The sequence below is a fragment of the Typopeltis vanoorti genome, chromosome 4, assembly GCF_054136105.1.
Source record: "Typopeltis vanoorti isolate ZY-2024b chromosome 4, IOZ_Tvanoo_1.0, whole genome shotgun sequence".
NCBI classification, from domain to species: domain Eukaryota; kingdom Metazoa; phylum Arthropoda; class Arachnida; order Uropygi; family Thelyphonidae; genus Typopeltis; species Typopeltis vanoorti.
In genome coordinates, this window is record NC_143552.1 from 55493250 (window position 1) to 55520580 (window position 27331).

The following is a 27331-nucleotide window of genomic DNA, read 5'->3' on the forward strand; positions in this document are numbered from 1 at the left end:
AGAGCAGTCAGAACAACGCCTGTGACTTTGATCAGAAAGAAGACCTTATTTTGAATCTCTTGTAGAATGCCAGAAACATTTACAAAGGATTTTACAAATGATTTACTCTGTGTCATACTGAAGTGACAGAGGTTTTTTTACCTCTTCTTCTAGAAACTTGGATTTTATCCCTCCAATAAGGCCTAAGACTTTTGGAGAGAACACATGCAATCATCAGATATGAGCGGCTTGCTTCATAGTCTTCAGCTGTTTTGCCATAATCATTACAAATCCCTAACTGGAAAGTTCCGAAGGCCCATCACAGATACCAAATTACCAGTTCGCAATGGCCAAGTTCAGATGTTTTTAATGCTCACAAATACAATGTAAATTAAATGGTAATTCAATGTAAATAGAAAATATTTTAATAAAGAAGTGCGTATGTATTTCTTTATAATTCTAAGTACATAATTTTTACAATCTAAGTAACAATATGAAAATCATCGTTCCATTTCATTATAAAACATTTTGTTATTATTTTGATTAGAAATAAAATTATTATATTAGTAGACTTACCCAGTTTCCCGTCCTCCAAATGAAAATTGAAAGCGTATATTTTCTTTGGATCAGAATCGATGAAGTACATAACTGTATTGTCGGGAGACCATGCTATGCCGTTTGATATATGCACTCTGTCCATGTGCTTTTTCACGACATTATTAGCGTCCAAGCTGTATAGACAACCAACAGGAGGAGCTGCTCCAAGTACTAGTTCCATCGCCAATGTACCTAGAAAATACAAATACCAAACAAGAAATAAATGTAATCTACTATCAAGAACCCGCAGGACAATAAAAAAATAATTATATAAATTAGCATAATTACAGACCACACGGAAGTCAATATGGATGAAATAAATTGCTCTTCGTACACTTTGTATCCATCATATATTTCAATAATATCAATGGTATTACAATTTTAATACTCACTTCACATTCATGTTTGGCGTGTATACACGTCAAACCCGATTGAGTAGTAAAATTTATTGTGAAGAATATGAACGACGGAGACAATTCTACAAACATTCAAATATTCATTCGAGGAAAATTAAATAAAAAAAAAGACAAATAAATCGGAATTCGAATAAATGCAAACAAAGAAAAATAAATTCGGAAATGCAAAGTAAATGGTCAGTGACTGTATCCCGTGTTCGAATAGGTTTATGTCAGTTCAGACGAACAATTCTACAGAAATATTTTGAAACCAAAGGCATAGCAGAATCTAAATGTCTGTGAGAGGAATGGAGTGAAATAGTCTTAGATGTCTTTTGAATAGAATCCAGATTCCAGAGTGAGTCACCATAGGTATGTGAACGGAATTCTTCGGTAAAGTAGGTAAATTTGAAATATTATTTTCCTAGTCACATGAAAAAAATGTTAATATATGTTGAGAAAGTTATGGATGTGATGTATTTATTCGAGGACTTGAAATAATGCTCCAAAACTTTCTTTTTCCATTGTCACAAAACGAGAAAAGAAAAATAGGATGGAAGAGAAGGAAAATTATTTCAAGAGAATTTTGAGTTCGTCTGTACATCGAACATTAAGGTAAGTAAACACAGATATTGTTAAATATTAATTATTGTGAAAAACCGAGAAGAATGAGTGGCATATAAAGTTTGGCTATTTCACAAGAACTAGTTCCTTAATGAAGAATATGCAATTGTTTAAGATCATTTATATATAATACAAAAGGAAAAAGAGGAAGGTGTGAGAAGTGAGTGTTGTAGAACGTATACGTAAAGACAACTAGTAAACCAAACTCTGAATTTCAAAAACATCGCAGTATCTTCAACATTTCTATTCAGATTATGCAGTGTGAGGACCTCCTTTCGCTCAGATGAACGCAGCAATCCTACAAGGTATACTTTCCACGAGGTACAATATAGATCAATTGGAATTTTGGACCATTCTTCCCGTAATGAGATGGACTGTTGTGAGGCGGACGTACCTTCACCTCATCCGACGTTCCACTTCATCCCACACCACAGATGTTCATTAGAATTAAGATCAGGACTCTGTGGAGGCCAGTCAAGTGTGTTCAAGTTCATGTCCACAAACCACGCAGTTACAGCAACAGCCTTATTGACAGAGTGTATTGTCTGGCTGAAAGAGACGTAAGGCGTAGAAACGCCACAAAGTGAGAAGCATTGCATTGTCCAGATGTTCGGATGACTCTCGGAATTCAATGTTCGTGGCCCTACAGAGGTCAGAGGCCAAATCAGGAAAAACAGGACCATACTCTCACACCGCAACCTCCGAATTTCATAGTTGGGGTTACGCATTCTGGTAAGAGACCTTCACCAGGCATCCGCCACACCCACACACGTCCAACTGTACACGCTCTTTGCACCACCGAAGACGACGCTGTATTTTGGTTCGGTAATGTGGGGTGTGCATATTGCTACCATGGAAACCCATGTTGTGAGCCTCCGTTCTGAATATTTCTGTGCAAATTCGTGTTTCAATCAATGCCCGGAACTCAGTATTCAACGTGTCGGCCGACGAATGGCAGTTTCACATATTACCCTTCGTAGCACCCTATGGTTATGTTCGGTGAATGTAGTGGATCGTCCACTGCGGGTAGCACTTGCAGTTGACTCCCTGCACTTCCATCTCAGTATGGTATCACTGAGTGTTGACCAGGGATGGGCCAATTTGCCAGCAATTTGCCGAACAGATAGACCTGGAACATAGAATCCTATCGCAACGCCTCTTTCAGACTCCGTCAGTTTCCCTTCTTGTAGCCATTTAGCCCGGACATAGTTGCACTGACTTTGGAGCATCATATTCCTCAGCTACATTCCGGCTACAAGCAAATGGCTCATTACAAAGAACGATGCATCTTGCCCATGGAGGTGTCTCTCAACTTCTTTCCAAGCAGTGTATAAATGAAGTATGTTAAAATACTTCGATTTGTATTCATTTGATTTGTTAGCTACGTATTCTGAAAAAGAAATAATGATCTTTTGATATTCTAAGAAAAATAAATGGAAAATTAACTTTATATGGGAAAATACATGAATAAATTAATTTTCAGAATATACACTATATCGTATTTCGAAATTGATGTTTATACTCATATAACAAAAATGATCTCCTTAATTTCTTCTCTTGAAATTGCAATAAAATAAAATAAAAAAATAATAATTAGATCAATTTATCGTTGCAACGTTATTAATCTAGTTCCTCCTGCTTCCGAAGAGATCATGTGGAAGGAGGCGATAATCACTCAGTGTATATGTGAAGGAATGTTTTTAGGAGATAATGCTGTTGTAGAGTTTACTTTAACTGGATTTTGAAATACGATTCAACGATGACTTCTAAGGCCGGAACAGGCCATGCTAGGCCTAAATCCTTGATATGCATGATTATTATTATTATTATTATTAGACACCTCCAGGGAGTCTAAAGACTCATCGAGGGAGAGTGTGCCAACAGTATCGAACGACTGTCCCCTTCTAACTACTAACCGCGCTCAAACTTACTTAACTGAGCCATTAGTAGCAGAGGCTCTACCAATCGACCAACCTTTGCCGGCTGATGATGGATTTTGAAATAGCCAATGAGCATGGTAAGATGAACTAAGCTAAACTTTTAAGTACTTTGCTAATAATATTAATTTACTGTACTCAGTCAATGAAAGTTCCTTCAGAGATCTTCTCTGGACTATGGAATATTGAAAAAGGAGTTTTGAACATTGATTTGAAAAATTATTTTAATATTCATACTAACCTCATATTTTATTTATTTATTTCATTTATTTTTTATGTGTGGTTCTCCCCCACCAAAGGATATTATAAACCTATAATACTTTTCTTTACCGTGGGTGGGTTAAGAATTTTTTGCCATTTTTATTAATTGTAAGCCACTTCAGGACTCCAATAAGTGGGGAGGCGATCTTACACTGGGCGATGATATTCATCTCCCGCCTGAGGACAATTACGAACACCTATGCCCAAGGTGGGATTCGAACCCGTGACCTGTTGGTTGGAGACCATTCGACCAACCAGGCTGGCAACCTTGATACGATAACAGTCTATTCTAATGTGAAAAAAAATTAGAGCAAATAATGGATAAGAATCCGAAAGTGTTGAAGAAATGCTTGTGAATTATCGCTTGAAGTGAACATATAATGAGAATGAATTGAGAACGAATACTAAGAAGCAGTTGCACACCCAAAAGGAAAAAAAAAGGAAAAAAAACACTAGAAAATTTTTCAAAAATCTTTTCCTAATTAAAATCCTTTTTTTTATTTTATTTATGTTGTGTCGTGTCTTCTATTTCTATATTACTTATGAATTAGCGATTACATAGGGTTACAAGGTTACAAGCGGTTACAAGGTGGGAATACCCTATAGTTCTCTGGAATCACGGCCACTGTGAACGCAAGGCAAACGAAGTAGTGCTCTGGCGGATCGAGCGCTACTTTGTTTGTCCGAGCCGGGCAAGATGAGATCACGGGCATCATGTATTGGCGATCACTGCAAATGCTCAGTCATAGATCGTATGCAATGTATAGTGTGTATTCTCAAATCGTCTACCTAACTCCCCCCCCCCCCCCAAGATTAAATCCTGAATGCGCCACTACTAAGAAGAATGCATGAAATGAAATTTGGGAGTGAAGAGACCAAGAGGAAGAATATCAAGACCAAGGAATAGATGGGGAGACCAAATAAGAGAAGATCTAGAAAAAAGAAACTTAAACTGAAACAGTGCTCACAAAGAAGAAATTTGAGTAGAAAGAGGGAAGTGGAGAGCTGTTAGTCCCTCACCTGACGGTTTCTGTTGGAGCAGTTGTTGATAAATAAAAAAGAATAGGTGTTATAAATTTATTTATGTACAAGTATGGATATTTATTAGCTACTATTTAAATTTCATAAATCTTAAAATGAGAATATGACTGTTTATGATCTTAAAACGAGATAATTATTGTTTTACATTTTTATGATGTTTAAATTAATATACAGACCAGTGCTCCCCAACCAGAGGGCGCCATGCATCCCCCCCCGGAGCAATTCGATATGGCCCTTGGTCTCCCAGACAGTCTATTTCGTTCAGATTTTTATATACGTTTGACAGTGTCCACTTTTAGTAACCCAATGCGAATAAATGATCACTAAAAGCGTCTGTATTAAATTACTCTCAAATTCGTCCCAGCTACGGACATGGACTGTGGGTCGCTGACATCGTTGAAATGAAACAGATGGTGGCATTTCAGTATCAGTTTTCACCCAATTGTTATGGAGATCGGAGGAGGTAAACAGCTGTGAGTAATAACCAATTTTGTGAATTGTCGAAACCTGCCGAATGAAGCCGAGCATAAGCGCGAATTCATCCAAATTAGTAGTACCCTATTCCCGCTGCTTTCAGTCAGTATCCATCGAGACATATGCCAAATCCGTTTGGCGAAGTGTTTGAGTTCTCTAGTGTCTTGTGTTTAGGTGTGGGTGATTTTTTTTTTCTTGTTTTACTTTCATCAGTTAATTCTGAAGTGTATCTGGTGATAAATGATTACAGACTGGTAATGAGAGTTCAATATTTTAAGAGTCCAAGTATCATTCTGCATGCAAATGAGATGGTTTAGTAAATAACAGATGTCAATGATATACGAGGCTCTATGATATTCACGGTCAGCATATTCAGCACTACTGATACGTTTGTGAACCTAAAGAGATTTACATCAGTCATGTGCTCCATTTTTGGTAGGCACATTTGTGAATCAACATTTTCAAAATGAAAAAACAGTCAAATGAAACTGTAGAACAAGACTTTCAAACAAATATTTGCACAATATTTTAAGACCGTGGCTCACGAACCTTGAAGCAAATATTAATAAACGTTCTGATAATTTGGAACCTCAAATATCGCATTGAATACATATCTTCTGATAAATAAAGTATTAATTTCATCAGTTTAATTTTATCTTTTGACTAGGACAGATATTTTATTTTGTATATCTACTGACCATCGTAATCTTTCAATAAGTGCAATATATTCATTTTTCCTAAATTTTTCTGTTTACTAGTATATTTCTAAGAATTTTGTTCTTCTTCATCTCCGATGCTGAAAGCATAATTTGACTAACTCACTCTAAAAAAAAAAAAAAAAAAAGTAAACAGATTTTGTTTGCGGCCCGCAAGATCTTTCCAGTAGCGAAAAAAAGGTAGGCAAAAGTTTGAAGATCACTAATATAGACAAAAAGTGTTTTTTTTTTCCCTATATTTGTTTTGTAACTGTTACATAGTTTTATGACAAGGAAAATATTGATATTACATATTAAAACTATTAAAAAATCTCTAATTTAATGATATTATTCAACTCAGCATTAACTAGAAGAACATCCCCAAAGCATTTTACATCGAAATATTGCTTCTTTTACAAGTTTTGATTTAATCTACTTACCTTTAAGTATTAAAAATAAGTGAAAACATGGGCTTAAAGTTTGTAATATTAACATTCTAATAAAAACATGTTTCCAAACTGTTCAATGAAAAAAAAAATTCTTAAAATATTAAATATAATTAAACCAGATGTAAATCAATCCAATCTATTGGATAAAAAATTATTTAAATATATCAAAATAACAAAACCAACTGATACATTAGAAGAGCATGGTATGCATAACAATATTCCATGGAGCATGCTGTACATATATTTCAGACTTTTAAAGTTACATACCTATTCAAACAACTGTATCCTGTATCAAGTGAAATTACAGTAACGAAATGCATTTAGATAAGACTGAACTCCTTCTATAGTGCATACAAAGTAAACATTATTTCTACATACCTGCCCACAACCTTCCTGTTGCATCACATTTGCCATCATTGATCCTATTGTTCAAACCTATATCGACTTCTGCCAATATTTTCACGTCATTTTTATCCAAATTTACTTGAATAAATTTATTATTAAGGGTGACTAAAAGGCTACGGGGATTACTTTTATATGGTATGACAAAGCTGACACGTCCATCTGCAAAGAAAAATCACAATTACAGAAAATCAAAATCATTCTAAAATTTTTTAGCATTTTTATCAAATTTCAAAAGTCTGTGCAATGGTGTTAACTTTAGACTTAAAGATTTGAAGGGCCCATTTAACGATTTTAGTTATACCAGACACCAAAATACACTTATGAGCCGGGCGGTTGGCCGAGTGGTCAGCGCATCTACTTTCCAGATAAGAGACTGACGTGGTTCGAATCCCGCCAAGGGCATGAATGTTTGTGATTGTCATTTAACCGTTTACCATATGTACCGCTGAAACCTGTGTCCTGGCGCAGTATAATCTTTGATGTCTTTGCTCCATAAAAATCAAATCAAAAATAAAATCAACACTCATCAGCCAAAACATTATGACCATCTACCTAGTAGCGTGTTGGGCCTTCTTTAAACACTTGCACCCGTCTTGACATTTACTCCATTAGCCCACAGAAGGTATCCTAAGAATTCTAGACTAGCTAGACAGAATAACTTCTCAGAGGCACTGACCATCTGCCTGTGTTGACCGGCAGATGCTGCGTTCCACACGATCTCACAAATGTTCAATGATGGGATTCAAATCAGAAGAATTAGGTGGCCATGGAAGTACACAAAATGCCTAGAGATACTATCGGAAACATACTTGCACAATGCGAGCCGTGTGACATGGCGCATTATCTTGTAGAGTCCAGATCAGGGCCACATTATGAACATGTAAGAAAATACATGATCCGAAACAATCACCAAGTAAGAATTAGAGGTCAAAGTATGCTCATTCGGAGATGGCAATGTCCGTGAGAACAATCCCTGTACCAGGACACCGCCACCACCAGTCTTTTTCTGGTCAGCAGTGCCGTCTGGTTGGCTGGAAACAGGCTGGGTAGTCATAATGTTTTGTCTCATGAGTGTATAATTTGCTCTCAGCTACATGTGAAATAATTTTCGAGCAAGAGCTCCTAATCCCGTTCTGTTCATTCACATTCGTTGCATTATCTTTTCTGTTCAATTCATTTATCGTTAATGTTATCTTATCTGTTCGATTATTGTTTATGTTATCTAGACTGTTTGATTTTTGTAATTTTTTTTCTTACCATAGTTCATAATACGGACTTTGAGACAGATATCAAGAGGACAGCCTTCACAAAAAAAAAAAAAAAAATATATATATATATATATATATATATATATATATATATATATTAGAAAATATAAAATATGAATTTATATAAAATATTCTATTGGACAAAATGGAAAAATGAAAGAATACTGAATAAATGGAATGGATAAACAACATGTACTTCATTCAAAGCAGAATTTTCTGCTATCTAGGATAGCTTCTTCTTAGGAGATCCCATAACTCAAACTGAACAATGTGAAATATAATATTTATATATTTAAAGTTAAGTATAATGCCGACAGCAACATTTAAATGCAAAAGGCATATTTGAATACCAAGTAAAAATAGTAACCCCTGTTTCTCATGTTTCTATTAGAAATTTGCTAAAAGGCGTTAACTGCATAAGCCCGTCGAATTTTTAATTTTTCTAACACATTTTGTAAGTTAATTAGATAGTTGTGTTTTCTAATTTTTTTTTTCTGTTTTTTAAAGAAATTCCACGTCGGCAAGTATTCAAAAATGTTTTAGATTGTTTGGTTCTTGAAGATAGATAGACAACATAGACACATAGACAACAAACTATGCCATTTTGCATTGTGGTTCTTTCATTAAGCTAATACTTCGATTGCGTCACCATTTGTATTTAGGACAAATTTTTACGTCTGTTCGAAAAAAAAAAAAGTCTGGAATCACTGTTTAAATGACTGAGAAACCTATACCTAGCTTAGTACATTAAAAGAACTTTGTAATTATATACCCACCAGTTCACTCATTTTATACTTTTATACTTTCCCAGCCATTTGGTTGGACGTCATCTATTAATCGTACCAGTTCCTCCTCATTTAAATCTATTTTCCCATCAATTAATTTACTAATTTCGTTTTCAACCATATCGCAAAAGCCCTCTCCACCAAAAATGTGTGCGACGTTTATTATAACACTGGAGGTACGAAATTTTGTTCCAGAAAGCATTCAGTGTAGAGAGTTGTAATTTCTTAATGGACAGAGAAATAATTTTCACATAATTCGATATTGAAAACTCTTTCTACCCTTGAGGCAGTGTCATGTTTGGATAAGATTCATTTTTTTCCAAAATTAATTGGAATGTTCGAAGAATATAATATGACTTAAATGTCGATATTATTCCTTGGTCGAGTGATTGAATAAGTGAGGTATTATTATTATTACGTAACATCTCCAAGGAGTCATCGAGAGAGGGCAACTACTCTACAACTCTCTGTCTCCACCAACTACAACGAACCGCAACTACACCAACGCAATCTATCGCCCATCATTACCACTAATGTTTTCACAGACAATCAAAAACATCCATGCCCACGGCGGATTCGGACCCGCAGACTTTTGGCTGGAGAGCGGATACGCTGACCACTCCGCCAACCAGCCCGGCAATTTAATATTTGGATGGCTTAAATTTGTTGGGTGGCCTGGTGCGTTATCTAAAATTAGCAGAATTTTGAAATCGATATTCTTTTTCTTTGTGTAACTTTCTACATTGGGTATAAAACACGTGAAAAACCAATTTTCAAACATGCTAGCTGTAACCCATGCCTTTTTTGTTGGCCCTCTGATAAACAGGTAGGATGGACTTCTCGAGCCCTTTCATATCACGAGGATTTGAGGATCGATTAATAAACATTGGTTTTGTCATGTAATCACCTGATGCACTGCTACAAAACAGTAGAGTAATTCTATCTTTGGAAACTTTGAATCTAGGAGCTGATCTTTCATTTAAAAACAAACAAACAAACAAACAAAAAAAAAAACATTAATTATGTATGTAACTCACCAGAAAATAAAGTGCTCAGTTCGAGATTAACACACTTAAGATTTTAATGCGCTTTCCTGGCAGACAATTTTCAGTAATAAACACTTTATACGGTAAACAATTGATTACATGTGCTAAAGAGTATTTCCCCTAATATAAATTCGTTACTTATAACTACATGCGCGACACGGGCAGACGCAAATTTAACGAAGATAAAATTTGATGTTTAAGTCGGCAGTGAAAAATATATGAAAAGATAAAGGGTTACTACAATTTATAGACTGCGTTATATCGAAACCGCGTTGTATAAGTATCGCGTTATACGAGGGTAAACCTGTATTAAGTTAGTGGAGTGGATTGGCAATTGCTGTCTGACAGATATTAAGCGATTGTATACAGAGGAGCAATATCAGAGAAAAGGAAAGTAACCAGTAGGGATTCCACAAGACTCTGTACCAGGATCATTACTTTTCAACCTGTATATCAATGATATTGTCACTGGAATTAAGGAAGGTATTCAGTTATTTGTGGAAAATAAGAGCTTACAGTTTAGTGCTGATGTGGTGGCTTTTTAGGAGGATCTGAATAAGTTAAAAATTATGGGTAGCTGGATGCGTATCACAGGATAACGTTGCCAAGTGTAAGTTTTAAATTTTGGGATCTGCAGATGAGACATTGCATACTCTATATGTGGAGCATACCGGAAGAAGTGGGAGAAAACATGAGGTCTTGGGTTCTTCTATTCTTAATGGACGCACCGAGCTACAAGCGCTGGAAAAAGGTACTATGACTGTAAAAGATATTGAAAGGAAGTTCTTCAATGTCATGTTCGATTGTTCCCGATTGTTCCGTGGCACTGTAAACGAAGAATTCTTTTTTTTTTGTTTTATAGATGATAATTGTACACGAGCAATGGAGATACTTCTGGAGACCTAGGATATTAATCGAATCGAGTGGCCAGCACGCTCTCACCAGATCTTAACCTCATAGAACATGTTTGATACGTAATACGAGACTCATTGCTGCTCGAAATTTCCCTCCAGAAAACAAACAAGGCCGTATCCTTGCTCTGAAGGAGAAGTGGGCCAGTTTGCCTCAAAAACTCCTGAATCACTTGGTGCTAAGTATGGTACGATGTTGGAGAGCTGCCTCGTAGTTTGGAGGTGGACATATTCCATAACTGAAATGTTTTTGCGCATTAATATTTATGTCCACATTTGGCTGTATTCATGAATTTTTTTTCATATACAGATAAAAATGTAGGTCGTCCTTAGCTTCTGGACACCAGTATATTCATATGCTTCTTATAAATTGTGATTGTTAATGATACAAACCTCTCTCTTCCCCCTCGATGAGTCTTTTACTCCACGAGAGTAATGTAATAATAATAATAATAACTAATTTAGCATCAGAGAGTGTTTTTAAAAATAGAAGACTGAGTTTGACGAAGCATTGGATTTTTCTACCACTCAGTTCTGATGATAGTAACTAGAACAAGTTCTCTTAAAAAATGAAAAGAAAAATTAAAATTGTGTGATAGATTTGAAATGCCCTAATGGAAAAAGTAAATTTTTACAGTACAGTAATCCCTCGATTAATGCGCCCCCGATTAGTGCGTCATTTTTTTTCGATACCCAAATTCGATTACTGCGCCTAAATACATCTTAAAAATAAATGTTACAGATTTTTAAAATTTTCTATCTATAAATTTTTATGGCTAACTATTTTAAAAAATCACTCACTAGAATGAAATAATTTAGTTACCGATTTAAAACATTTTACAAAGTTATGTTTAATGGCATACTACACTACTTCCATGTACACGATGTATACTGTTCCAAATTTTTACCGCCAAAATTTATGTCGTCTGCTATAGTACGCCCACAGATTCGAGACCCCTCGACACTTCTGCGCATGTCACAAAGAGGAGAATCCATTCCGATAATAGGGTAATCAATCCGTCTTCTGGGATAAGTTGTTTATTATTACACGTCGGAAAATTAACTTCTCTTTTATGATCATTGCAGTTTTTAAAGTGGTAACTATTTTGCTTGTATTGGAAAATTTTATCTATGAAGCACGTGATTTCGCGTGTTGGCGACCAAATCGTACGTCCTTCATTTCTTTCTCCCCTTTAATGATAACGTCCAAGAGTTAATTAAATCTCATTCTGAAGAATTGAGTGATTCCGACCTGCTAAATTTAGATGCACAGCGGGAAGATCCCGAAGAATATGAAGAAAATTTAACCACTGATAGTCAGCCAAAAGAGATTTCACAGAAACAATTTGAAAATATTGTTTTCAAATTGTTTTTAAGCAGCAATGCTTAGAAGTTGACCCTGATGAAGAGAGAAGCAGTAAAATTTGCAGAAGAGTAGAAGAGGCAATAGGACCATACCGTCGGTTGTATGAAAAAAAGAAACAAAATGCCCGCCAAACTACGTTAGCTCAATTCTTTGTTAAGAAGCAGAATAATAAAATTTATATTCTGAATGTGTTTTATTGTCTTTCAGCTTCATGGTTTCCCTTTAACTAGGCCCTGAGACATACCCTAATTATTTTATAAAAAAATTAAGGTTCAAAAAATAAATTTGAGGAACGAATTATACTTTTTCCCATAAGTTATTATATTCGATTAGTGCGTTTTCGATTAATGCGCCTGTTTTAAAGAACGCATTAGGCGCACTAATCGAGGGATTGCTGTATTATACAAATGAATGAAATGATACAATACTATTTTTAAGAAAGAAGACTAAGGAATACAAAAACGGCCCAAATTTTTAAAAAGCTTTTCTAGTACAAACGAAAAATGTGAGCCCTTCTTGAATTTCTAATTTAACATATTCATGTGCTGATCGGGAGGGGGGGGGGGATACACCGTTAGCTCTGAACCTGTAGTCTTCCAGAAAATGTTCATTCTTAACTTTTTCTTGTAAGTGTAAAACCAATTCAGAAAGCGCCAGATTATTTATTGCTTGTGCACTTCTTAAAACTGGAAGAGTAGGAGGATCAAGTATTACCTGAAACGTTTTGCGACATTAGCAAATGTTTATTACAATTGTTCATAATTACATATCATTAATAAAGTAACTCGCCACAGCAGAAATGCCTAATGACATTTATAATAACGTCAAACACTTAAAAATAACAAAATATCACAAATTAAAAAAATACAAAAGGTTAATCTCGTGTATATTCGTACAATTTGCTTTTAAAATAGGGTGTTTCATGCTAATATTTTAGCTTACTTCCATTGGAACTATTTCTAAAAGAGTGACACATCAGAGATGACGGGGTTTGAGATTGTCTCTTAATAAAATCAGTACATTAATATTGTGCATTTTACAAGGAGTGAGAATAGGGAATAATTGACTTTTTTCTATATCGATACCGAGTATGTTGGCATCTCTCAAGCTCAACTCCCTGTTCAACATACTGCTGATAAAATGCAATGTGCACAGCATCACCTTAAAAATCACAACTCAGGTCTTCATAAGAAAAGCGAACTAATTAACAAATAAATCTTCTCGTGTGTGTGTGTGTGTGTGTGTATATATATATATATATATATATATATATATATATAGTGCATGTGCTTTGCATTATGGGATAAATACTAAGGCAAGTGATGTGAAGTCATTAGCCTCTATATACAAGCAGCTCAGACGTGAATATATTTCACGCGCAAAACGTTGTTTTGCTTCCTTGGGTAATAGATACGTTCCACAGAAAACCGCATATAAAAAGTCGCACAAAAAAGACCTAACTTACGTTGAAAAATTAGGGATACGGTCCATACTTTTCTAAAACTGCATAAAACCGAAGCAATGAATTAAAATTAACCTAAAATCGCATAAAAAAGTTAATAAAAAATCAGGAAAATAAGAATGCCTAGGTTTGTTTTAAAGCTTTATTAATTTAATTTTATTGAAAAGTAACTTTTTTTTTTTTTTTTTTTTTTTTTTTTTTTTTTTTTTTACCTTTTGTCATCAGAATTATCGTCGCTATTAGACAATATTCGACAACGTTTGCGAACTGGTGCGAAATCACTTTCATCACCAGAAGAGATAGTCAGCGCATCAGATCTGTATGGTAAAGGCAATGGTTCTTCGCAAACAGAATTAGCTTCATCCTCGTTCTGTGCTGATTTTTTTCTTCTAACAATGTAATCAGTGATTAAACTTGCGATAATGATTTTACTAATTTTTTATACAGCTCGAGATATCCATACATACAGTTCTTCAGCTCACATTGGAATTTAAAGGCTCATTCAGAATTTGTGTCATTAATAAGAAAATGATTTTCCAATTTATTGCACAGTTCAAGAACTTCTCGAATTATATTTGCAGTGAGGGGACAGGTTTTTCTTCTGCTTCATTATCGTTTTCTAGATCTTCGACGATATCTAAAGTTAATCGATATCCAATAATATCATCGTCACTTAAAGCATTATCCACAAGCAATTCGTCTACATCATTCTGGCCAAACGTAACAAAACCTTCCCCACCAATTTCCTGTGCCAAAGTAATGATTTCAGCTGATAATGTAGATGTTTGCATGGTTGCACCGTTTGCTACACATCTAGGCCAAGCTGCTTTCCAGCAGGAATTTAAAGTTTGTGGTCTTATTTCAGCGATAGCAGATGCAACATGATTTAAGCAGTCCAAAATAGAAATTTTTTTTTCCAAACGTCAGTTACTGTTAATGAATAATTTTCTAGTTTATCCAATATAAATTGAAAAGTGTGCTTAACGTAATATTTTTTTAAAAGTAGCAATTATGCCTTGATCTAATGGCTGAATAATGCTTGTTGTATTGGGTGGAAAAAACACTGCCTGTACATGTGGATGTTCTAAATTCGAATGATTTGGTGCATTGTCAACAATTAATTAAACTTTAAAATCGAGAGCTTTTTGCTTCATATATGTTTCCACTTCTAGTACAAAGCAATTATTGAACCATTTAGTAAATACAGCAGTTGTTACCCAGACCTTTGTATTAGCCATCCAATGTACCGGCAGGTGTTTTAGATCTTTGCCTTTTAGAGCACGTGATCTTAGAGATCGATTTACTAGGAGGGATTTCAACATTCGATTTCCTGATGCATTGCTACAAAGTAACAACGTTACTCGATCTTTGCTTGTGTTAAACCCACTTACTTTTTTCTCAGACTTTGCGATGTAAGTTCGAATAGGCATTTCCTTCCAAAACAATCCCGTTTCATCAGCGTTAAACATTTCATTGGGACAATATCCACCATCTTCAATAATTCTGGCTAACAACTTCTCTTGAAAATTTTTGTATGCTTCTTCATCTGTTGCTGCAATCTCGCCTGTAATCTTCACGTTATGAAGTGCATTCCTTTTTAAAAACCCGGTTAACCATCCTTTGCTAGCCGAAAATTCTTTATCAGCCTGGGAAGCGGAAGTAAACGGCTCCAATTGCTTCATCTGTTCATAAAACCGAAGAGCTTTTTGTTTAATTAAATAATTACTAATAGGAATTCTTCTTTGAGTTAATTCTTCAATCCAAATTACGAGCGCTCGTTCCGTTTGTTCTAATAAAGCATCTCTTGAGTACCATGATAATTTGGCACTTAAGTTTTGTGCCAGAAATGACAGATTTTCTTATTGCGACTTCATTCTTTTTAATTGCTCTTATTGAAAAGAGCAAACATTTAATTAATATTATTATGTAATTGTTTTGCATTAATGTTTCTCTTATAACAAAAGCAAAATAGCAATTGCTCTTATAGTCCGCGCCGTTAGCCTAGTGGCTTTGCGCTTCGCAACCTCGCAACCATATGCCTGGGGAAGGAGTGTCCTCGGTTCGATTCCCGTCGCCGACGTGAGGAGCTCAAGGATCTTCCTCAGCCATAGCGAAGTTAGCCGGTCTTAGGCGTGGACAACAGGGTCTCCCCCCCTCCCCCTCAAGTTTATCTAGGGTTTTTCATCCCGCAAGCAGGCAAACCGACCCCATTAACATACGGATCTACAACCATAAATACTTAACCCGCCTTGAGGGGGGGGGCTCAACTCGCCCCAATAGGGACGGGGGAGAAAAGGGAGGGAAAGAAAGACAAACACTTGGTATCTTTAACAAATAAACACACACAGATATATGCGTGCAGCCCCTAGATCTTTGACAGATTAGACCGCGCCCTCAGGCAAACAATTAAATATCGCCCCTGATGGATTATAAGACAAAAATATAAGAAAATCTCCAATTGCTATTTTGCTTTTGTTACAAGAGAAACATTAATGCAAAACAATTACATAATAATATTAATTAAATGTTTGCTCTACGGGGATATCGCACAATAAAACTGCTTATAAGCTTTTCTAAACTAAACAGTATATTTGTAAAATATCTTGTTGCCGTAATACGGCTGAACGAGCGCCCTTATAAGTGGCGCCGTGAGACAGGTTGCCTGTATGCTACACCCTGCCGACGGCAGCATGCAGCGTTAATCAACAAGTATTTGGATACAATATTAATAGAAAAGTAAATAAAATAAAAATTACCCAGATGAAAGACTTCCGTCTCTGCAGTTTTGATATCTAGTTTGCAGATATCGCCACTAACAATATCCACATGAAGGAGACTTTGCGACTCTTCTTCCCAGTGAACTCCTTCCCCAAGTTTTGAGAACCGCTTCGAAACCACAGAAACTGCCATCTTTAAAGGAAAGTTAGCGCTTAGGAAGTTAACTATTATCTGGAGTTGGTATCGTTAGGTGCCGCTATGAACTAGAGTCTCTTCGCTAAGCATTTCACTGATGTCTTAGTGATAACGTTATAGAAATTATCAGCGCAACGAAAGAAAAAACAACAACAACATTATTCGGGACTTTTTGCGTAGGGCAATTAAATCTATTCTTACTGTCCAGGAGCAGATTTATGTGCACTTGGCGCATACCAAAAATAAAACTTGTTTTTTTCATAAATAAGAATTACTTTATTTATGTGTTATTTCTTATATAGAACAATAAGCGGTTCGTTATGTTATTAGTATAACAATTACTGTAAGCAAATTTTTTCTTAATGTGAAAGAAGTATCATTCAAAGTTTGTCATAAATGTATTCTTCTTATATAATCCCATAATGTAAATTCCATATATATATATATATATATATATATATATATATATATATATATATATATATATATATATATATTATCCTTAATATATATACAGGGTGTTCGGGATAAATTTGACATATTTATAATTAATTATATTTTTCCGTAAGTTACATGTATTAACACACACTTCTCTTCATTTAAAAGTTTGGACCCTTCTTCATTCACATACAAGATGTCAGAAAGGATGGATAGCTGGAACCCACCTGAATCATGGAAGAGAATAACTTGTATCATGATGATTCGTGCCCGCCATCAAAATAAGGATATTATGACTGCTGCCCAATGCTCCCTGAATACAGTAAAAACAATCAGGCATGAACTAGAGACTTGCAATGGTGACTACGAGGATGTAGCAAGAAGAAAGATCCCTAGCAGACGATCTGATTGCGTTCGTACAGCAGAATTCCTCGTAAATCTGCAGGAACAGGTGTTGAAGAACCCTGGCATTGGAATTCGGGCTTTGTTCGTGGAGTTGCTAACTGTAGTCAAGCCCTGGATAACAAGGGTAGCCAATGGTAGGCCGTATGTATGGCAGCAGGATTCGGCCCCTTGCCACACCTCTGGGAAAAGTCAAAAATGGTTGTCTGAAAATTTCTACGACTTCACCAGTCCAAATGTTTGGCCTCCAAACTCCCCAGACCTTAACCCCATGGATTATTTTGTATGGGGCGCAGTTGAAAAAGACACCAATCGCACTTCCAGTAATACAAAAGCCCAGTTAATGAATAAAATTAAAACAGTTTTTGCGGCCCTTCCCAGGGAGACTGTAGCATCAGCTTGTTCGAGGTTCCGAAGCAGAATTGAAGCTGTGATCGATGCTAATGGTGGTTATTTTGAGTAAATCTTGTTGATAGTATTGTAATTAACTCTGCCTGTAATGTTTTTTTGTCAATTCATTAAATTTAATAGATATAAAGAAGATTTTCTTTTTCCTTACGAAACTGTCAAATTTATCCCGAACACCCTGTATATATATATATATATATATATATATATTAAGGATACCAAGTAATTTTATTAACTTGGTTTTTTTACTCCCTCTCCCAAGTAAACAATAACACAGTTAAGTTTGTGCCTGAAGGTGGTTCAAGTCTAAAGGTAGTGCAACATCAGGGCAGCTCGTTGTAAACGTGGGTAAAGCTCTGGTCACTATTCTTAGTATTTCCCATAATGTAAAACACATCTCACTAGGAGATGTATACTGTGAACTTCAAACTCCTATTCACCAATATCCCAAGCCTCATTAGTTTCTTGTAACATAACCACACTAATATAATATGGCACTGGAAATCTCATCACGCCAAAGTGCATAACTATATGCTTACTACCATTAAGCTGGGGTGTTTAAGGAATCAAAGCTGTATAATTAAGAGGAGATCCCCACATTCCTTTAAAGGAATGTGGAGAACTGACCAGGGCTTCTGACCTAATGTCCAATCCTCACCATATCATGGTGCACTCTCTTAGGTATCTACCTGGATACTGAACGAAGGAGGATGGCCGGCAATTTGAGATTTAGCTGACCAAATTGTATTCTTATTGGCTTAAAAAAACAATATAAAATGATGGTACAACAGACAGAATTTCATGCCGGCTGGAGTATCGCCGTTAAATAAGCCCCCCCCCCCATTGTTTTCGCCAGGGGAACCAGGCAAACAGCGAAAAGTCAGCTACTAGAACAAATCCTAAAACACACCCCAACTCAACATCACCAAAGTTCAAGATTAGTACTATCAACATAAGAACTTGAATGGCAAGGAAATGGAGCTAGCTGAGGAATTGGATAAGTACCAGATTAACTTAATACAGGTGACTGAAACAAAAAAGACAAAAACTGGTGAGAATCTTTCTGAGCAATAAATACAAAATGTTATAAACAGGAAATGACAATCAAGGAAAAGAAGATGTAGCCATAGTACTCAACAATAATACAAGGGTGATCTTCTTGAATGGCAGGCAATATCAAGTAGAGTGATGTGGGTAAATATCAGAGTGGGGAACCAGACGAGACTTATTTGTGCTTATCGTCCATAGAAGGTTCTACTAAGGTAGAAGGGATTTTTTGAGAAATTTTTTAAGGCTTTAGAGAAAGCAACTGACACAATGAAAAATGAAAAGTTGTTCCTTGTTGAGGATCTAAATAGCAGAGTAGGAAATGATTGTTATTACACATACAAAAATATTTTGGAAAAATTTGGAGAAAAGAGCACAGCTAATAATAATGGCAAATACTTGTTGGATTTGTGCTCAGGACCTGGACTGGTTATTACTAACACCATGTTCCAACATAAAAATGTGCACAAATTCACATGGAGAGAAGGGGCAAGGACTATGTTATTGTTGTTAATGATGTTTTCTCCTTGGTGCAGGACACTAGAGTGTACAGAGGATTTGAAATTGGAAGTGATCTTCAGCAGGATAAAATTGAATTTCATATTGAAAAGAACAACATATAAGAAAGTTTTAAAGTGAATAAAAGTTAAGCAGCTCTTAGAAGTGAACTGTAGACTAAAATACACAAACATTATTCAAGAAAAAATAAAAGATTTTGATAATAGGAACCAAACCTTGGAGATTCAGTGGCAAACCTTGAAGAAAACATTGATTGATTCAGCCAGAGAGGCATGTGGTGAGGTTGTCTGCAAGGATATAAAAATCAGAACTTCATGGTGGACACAAAAAAGAGGCAGTGAAGGAAAAGAAGAAAGCATATCAAAAGTTCCTGGCAAATAAGTCAGCTTGTGCTCTTAGAGAATACAGAGACAAATGTAAGAAAACTAAACACTGTGTTGGAAGTTTTTCCATTTGTGTATACTATAAATTAAATATACCAAGAAATTATATACTTGGTTTAATCCTTTATCCAAGTGTAAGGAAACAAGTTTGCACCTGAAGTATTTTCAGGACTGGGGTAACTCATATATATAGAAGCTAATGACTTCACATCACTTACTTTAGTATCCCATAATGCAAAGCACATATCCTTACACACATGTATAATGCTATACATTATGGAAAGGGTCATTATCCAAAAGATGTCAAAAGGTTAGAAATAAAACACTTGACCAATGACTAGAGACGGCAGATGTGAGTGTCCTAAGAAAGATTAGGTGCATGAACCGATGGAATCAATGGCAATATCACATTAAAAATTAGGTTTTTAGGAAAGAACTTGACATTGTTGGCATCCAGGAATGTGTTAGCAGAGCTAATGTCAGGTGGCATTAGTCACTTAAACAGAATGGGAGAGGAAAAATTAGCAAAACTAGTGTTCTATACCAGGTTGGCAGGAAAAAGACGGAGGAAGACCAAGATGTAAGTGGACTGATACAGTTAAAAGTACCTTAGAAGATAGACATATAAGATCTGATAATGTTGTAGTCTTGACAGGTAACAGATTGATTTGGAGGAAAATTGTAGATAGAAAGTTGGTAATGATGTAAGTTTTATGTAGCATTATCATATCCTGTATACCCCTTGAACGTACATGTCAGGAATTTTATGATGATGATGACCATTAAGCTAATAACCATTTTCTTTTGCCCAAATTACCAGCCTATTTAAATCATTTTGTAAGTGCTGGATATCAGTAGCATCTCTGATTGTTCTCTCTATCTTCACATTATTGGCAAACCATTGCACATCTCTTGTTAAACCCTTCCTAATGTCATTAATGTATAGACTGAACAACAATGTCCCAAGTACTGAACCCTGAGGTACTGGTTGCCTTAAACCTGGCATATTCACACCCACTGTATATACCACTTTTTGATATCTGTCTGTCAATCTGTCAACTATCCTGATCCAGATTAAGAGTTTCCAATCCCATATTCTCCAGTTTATGCAATAGCCTTTTGTGTTGTATCCTATCAAATGCCTTAGCAAAATCCAACATTACCATAGTATATTCTGGAGATGGTTTTCGGTATTGAGACCACATTTTTATTAAACAATAAAAAATAAGAGTAAAAAACCCTACAAGTTTTGTTCATCATAAGAATTACATCACCAGGGGTAATGATGTATAAAAAGTTTAACACAACAACCAAAGATTAATTGATAATTAATAGTCCATTAGATGTTTTTTTTTTACTTTGCAACTGTTCATTAATTGTGAACCTGGAAAAAAATGATACATTCGTTACTGTATGCTTGTTGGAACAATGCTAGTTGTTGCCACATTCTGTGGCTCACATGTGTTATATCCAAGGTCTGAGGCAGTTAAATTTTTGATGAAGGCAGACCATACTAGATGTAAAATCAAGCCTTGATTTTTATTTCACTGTGTAGGGATTATAGACTCCCTACACAGTGAAACAGTTCTTATTTTTTGCAGCTTCTTTAAATTTTCTTGTGAAACGGTTCTTATCAACATATGACATGTTTGTCTGTTGCCAGAGTACTTGATGGCCAGTAGTAGCTGTGCGGAATGCTAATCCTGATTTGTGTGCCCTTTTTTTTTCGATGTCTTTTATATGTTCACCCATGCAGATTTCTCCTGACCTTCTCATCTAGCCTATGTAACAGATGCCACAAGAATCTCCAAAACTGCTTACCCACAGAAACCTTTGCTTACATTATCATAGTATATCCACTCCCTTCATCTAACTTGGCCATAAACAGGAAAGGCAAGAAAGGAGGGGAAGTGCTGCTGATGATAGCAGGGGAATTATATCTGTGCAGAGTTGAGATACAAGGAGAAAAAAAGTGGCAGTGGTTTTGAAGCAGTATGATATGAAGTGGAGGTTGACAGAATGAGATATTTGGTGGGATGTTGGCCAGGGAATGTGGAAGGGGGAGACAAAGAAATGTATAGGACTTGACTTAATAAGCAAGCAAAGGGTGATTTCAACACAGCAATGTTGATTGGAATGATGAGATAGCATCAGGAAATAAGGAGAATGAATTTCTTGAGTTTTCAACATCTTTCTCTAAATCCAGAGTAATTTATTAAAAAGGTGGCACACCATTTAGCAACTCCTATAGGTAGAGATGACCTTGCTAATGCTTCTGGCTGGTATCTCCACTTGGGCCTGGCTCCCACTGAAGAGACCTCAATAAAGGTCGAAACTAGTCTGGGTAGTGGCCCTTCCCTTAATGCATAACATTAGACATATCTGCAAGGAGATGTGTTTTGCATTATGGGAGATACTGAGATAGGAGTGCTGTTAGCTTACTCCACCTTTGCAAGGAGTTGCCCTGGTGTTGTACCACCTTACCCCAGTCCTGAAGATACTTTCAGGTGCAAACTTTGTTTGCTCACACTTGGATAAAGGATTAAACTAAATTTATTATAGGACACATGCGAGTTAAGAGTCTTAGATCTGGTTATATCGTCATGGATTGTGATTGTGTGTCTAATCTTCCCTTTGGCAAGAGTGACCATGGAGTGATCACCTGGATTGCAGCCAGTTACAAGATAATACTTCCATAAAAAAGGGATATATGTGGAACTAAAAGGCTGGTGGTTATGGAAAGCTTAGGAGACAACTGGGAGCTATAGTGTGGAAAAAGGAGTTGAGTGGAAAGGATATAGATGCAGTGATCAAGAGCTATTTAACAGAAGCAGTGTCTGAGTATATCTGAGTATCTTTTCCCAAAGGTGAAAAGACTAAATAAAGTAGGAGTAAAATGATTGAATCCAGAGATTAAGTGCAAAATCTGGAAGAAGGAGGCAACATGTTGATAATGATCAATTGCATGAAGAGTACGAAGAGTAGGCTAGGAAGATAATGCAGTTGGTAAAGGCAAAAAAAAGTGCAGTATAAGAAGTTAGCCAATTAAGATCTTAGTGAGTTCTTTTGATATGTAGCAAATAAAAGGAAAAATGACTATGGGAGGATAATGCTAATTGATGACACTGGCAGATTGGTAACCAATACAGAGGATATAGTCGAATTATTCAATGATCAGTTAATTGGTGTATTTCATCTTCATGATGAACCTCAGGAGAAGCTATAGTATAGAAGATATGGCTGAGGAGGGACTGATAGTGAATGAGCAGGAAGTATATGAGGAATTAAGTAAACTTGTATTAATAAGGAATAGGATTTGACAGAATATCGGCATGTCTTGAGGGAATGCTCTATGAAATTTATAGCACCTTTGGCACAAGTATTTCACATGGGTCTTGCAACAAGGCGAGTACCAAAAGAATGGAAGATGGGAGAAATTGTGAGTGGAACTATCAATTTAATGTTGCACTTTGCAACATTAAATTGATAGCTCCAGTCTCAAAAGTTGTAGGCAAGGTTGGGATGCTGAGTACACAATTAATGGAGAAATTTTGAAGGAGGTAGAGGAGATGAGAGATCTGGGAGTGATAGTGGAGGACAGAGACTTGAAGTTTAATGATCACGTTGCTAAAATTTTAAGTACATCACAATGAATTATGCAATAATAAGGACACTGGCATGCAGAAGCAAAGAGGTTATGGTCCTCTTTTATAATAAGGCTATAATCAAGTCACATATGTACTACTGCATGCAGATTTGGCCACCTGGTTTTCAAGATGAAGATGTATTGAAGAGGGTCTGAAGAAAGTTTTCTAAGCCAATGTGAAGTCCATGGAATATTAGATATGAGGAGAGATTGAGGGAATGCAAGTTGCATTCTCTCATGAGCCTTGTGAATAGAAGAAGAGGGGATATGATTAAGAGATGTAAGTTGGTGACAGGTTGTTATCAGATTAATGTGGAAAAGATTTTTCATAGAGTAAAGGGAGATGAGAGTAGAACAAGAGGCCATCCCTAGAAGCTGTATAAGGAAGGTGTTAGCAGGGGAGTGAGAAGCAGGTTCTTTGCATGAGAGTGAATGGTGAATGGAGTGTGGTGAGTGCAGATATTGTGAATGAGTTTAAGGCAAGGTTTGATGATTTTTTTGGCATGAGAGAGTACAGACCTCTCGTGATGACTGTCTCCATTACTTCAACCTTGGTATCACTTCTGGGTCTGGCTCTCACTGAATGGGACCTCAATAAAGATCAAAACTGGTATGGGTAGTGGCCCTTCACATAATGCTTAGCATTATACACACCCAACAGAATGTGTACTTTGTATTATAGAATACTAAGGTAATTAATGTGAAGTCATTAGCCTCTATATACAATAGCTTAATAGTAATACTTCATGTGCAAACTTTGTTTGCTTGCACTTGGATAAAGGATAAACCAAGAATATAATTTCTTGGCATCTTTAATTTAACTAGAAACCTAAAAAATGGATTTTAAATATATGAATGCTATGATAAGCTTGAAGGAACAGGAGTACTATATGTTAGATTAGCCACATCTAAATAGATTTGGTAATATGCACTTGGAGATTGCTAACAGGTAAAAAATTATGTTTAAGGTAGAGAAATTAGAGTTATTGCTTTAAATGCTTTAAAAAAATGCTTTAAAATGGCTCACTTATAAAGTGAGCCATTTTAAAGCATGTTAAGAATAAAAGTTGGATTAGTATATATGCAACTGGAGACAATGAAAATGTGATAATACTGTGTGAACAACTTGAAATAGTAAAGTCAGAGGAATAGAACAAGAAACCACTCTGTGCAGGTAAGTATGAAATACGTATACTATTAATCAGTCTGCAATGGGTGAGCACTTGGCTCACCCATTGCAGACTTTCAGAAACCTTTCAGAAACTGATAAAGGGATAAAGAACTAAACATCGAGTCAATCTTGCCAGAAGTGTTACTATTACTGCTGCTTGAAGTGCATTTGATGACAGAAGAAACATAAGAAAGAGATGGTTGCACGTGAACATGGAAGAATATAGACATCATTTGGAGAGTTTGTTGCTGTTTTCTGAGAAAGTGAATGTGTTGGGGCAGGGAAACTAGAGTTACCCAGGTTTGATAGCAGGGATAGCCTCATGAGGCTATAATATATAATTTCATTGATAACATTATTGTTACCAGTGAAACATGATGTCATGTCATGACATCATGTTTCACTGGATAGGAAAACAGTATTATCACATTTTCATTGTCTCCAGCAGGATAGGAAAACTAAACAGGGTGGTGGAGTGTTACTAATTAAATGAGTCGTGACCTCTCATGGTAGAAAAAACTAGGAATTTAGTAGAGAAAGACATGACAGAGTATTCAATGGGATGGTGATCAGGCTATCAGACTAATGTAATAAGCCTGTAAATTGCATGTGTTTTGGCACTGATTTGTATGTTTTATGGGATGAAAATCCCAATTTTCTGTTAAGGGAAAATCTACCATCTCCATATGAGACAAATAGAAGACAATGAGCAGGAAAAGTTTAAGCAAATCATTTTGGAAATGCACTTTGGGATGAATGATTATATACTTTGTATCATATTAATGGGGATTACAGGAAATTGATGAGGCTAGGGATCTGAGATGATGGTGAATAGAGATTTGAAGCTCAGAGGACATATTGCAAGGGTTGGCAAAATAGCTCAGAGGATTATTTGGATGTTGAAGAACACGTTGACAAGTAAAGATAGGGAGGTTATTATCTCTCTTTATAAGCCTAGCGGGCCGAGTGGTTAACGTATCCGTTCTCCAGCCAAAAGGCTGTGGGTTTGAATCCCGCTGTGGGCATGGATGGTTGTGATTGTGGAAATACCAGCAGTGGTGGTCAGTGGTAGATGGCGTTGGTGTAGTTGCAGTCAGCTGGTGGACTGAGTTGGTGGAGACAGAGTTGTAGAGCAGGTGCCCTCCCTCGATGAGTCTATGGACTCCCTGGATGTGTCAAATAATAAAAATAATAATAAGGCTATGATTTGGTCACATCTTGACTACTTATACACAGATTTGGTCACCTAGGTTTCTTGGAAATCAGAAGGTGGAGATGATTCAGAATCAAGTAATCAAGCTGGTGACAGATGTGTGGAATGCTCCCTATGAGGATAGATTGAGGGTCTGTGTGTGTGGGGGGGGGGTTAGAGTTTGGTTGACAGGTGGAGGAGAGTACACATGAATGAGATTTTTAAGTTACTAAAGGGATTTTATAAGACTGACATAAAAAAAAAATTCAGTACATGAGTAGTAGGGTAAGCACAAGGTGGATCACCCCTAAACTTGTCTAAGAGTGAGGTTAGTAAGGGTGTGCAGAGACCAGGTTCTTTTGTTTGGAGAGTGCTAAATAAGTGGAATGGGTTGCCTGGTTGTGAGTTCCCCAACAGTGAACAAGTTTAAGGAGAGGTATGATAGATATTGTGTGAATAATGGTTAGTGTGGGTCTCCTGCAGTGAGTCTTTTGATTCCATGGAGATATAATAATAGTAATTGTTATAGGTAGGGGGGGGGTATGTGGATGATAGTAAACAAAGATTGTACAGGTAAATAAGTTTAGTGAACAAGAGAGCAGTGACTATTATGGATGATATTAATTATGATAATATATATACTGAAATGAAGACATGAGAATAAAGAAAATTATTTTTTCTGAGGGCCCTTGGCCATGAATGATTTAAACCTATAGTATATTAGCACCATGAGTGAGCTAAGGTTTCATTATGTTTTATTTTTTTACATAATGCAGAAATTCTGCACTTGACACTGAACATGGAACGTTTTCAAGAGTCCCTACGGCCTTCAGTAATCAGAATGCTTTCATGCAAAGTGATGAAATTCATCTCCTACTGAAAGATATTCAAAAACATCCATGCCCACAATGATATTTGAACTTGCAGTCTATTAGTTGGGGGCCACTCTTAGGCAGTAACAGACAGTACAGATGATTGAGTGTTAGATCTGATCATGTGATTTGAGGATATACACTGGTATCCAAAATCTAAGGATGAACACTATTTCTGAAGATTACGACTGCAAATTCAGATGAATCAGCTTGTGGCAATTTGTATAACTGACGATTTCAAATAGAAAGCGGGTACACATTCACATTTTTGAATCGTGCACAAAGGAATCACGTGGTAGCACTGAACTGGATAAAAGTTGCAAACTTGGATGTCTTGTAGTGTCTCAAAGACATCATCTAGCTGATTTCATGTGGGGAAGAATTATTGGAAAGTGTGAAGAAGGCCACAGAATTACTGATATTGCCAGAGAGTTTGGAATCTCACAATGCATTGTATCCAGGCTTTTGCAGCATTTCCCAACGGAATATGTTCCAGACATTTTCTAAGAAGACACTTACATGAAGAGACAGATTTTTAGCTATAACAGCAAAAGGTAATCAACACACCAGAGCAGATCAACTTGCAAGTCAGCTTCATTCAAGCAAGGCACATGGATATTTCGATAACCTTTGGCAAGATGTCTG

General features: G+C 36.1%; 1 protein-coding gene across 1 annotated transcript in view; it reads right to left on the bottom strand.

Annotated features, from left to right (window-relative positions):
- The window catches only part of LOC150107320 (regucalcin-like), a 29495-nt gene extending 12833 nt beyond the window's left edge, over nt 1-16662 (bottom strand). The window contains exons 1-3 of the mRNA XM_090391187.1: nt 16452-16662; nt 6831-7016; nt 556-768 (exon numbers count right to left, since the gene is read on the bottom strand). Coding sequence (XP_090247313.1) covers nt 556-768; nt 6831-7016; nt 16452-16605 — 553 coding nt within the window. The 5' untranslated portion in view covers nt 16606-16662. The remainder of the gene's footprint in view (nt 1-555; nt 769-6830; nt 7017-16451) is intronic.
- Nucleotides 16663-27331: the final 10669 nt, after the last annotated feature.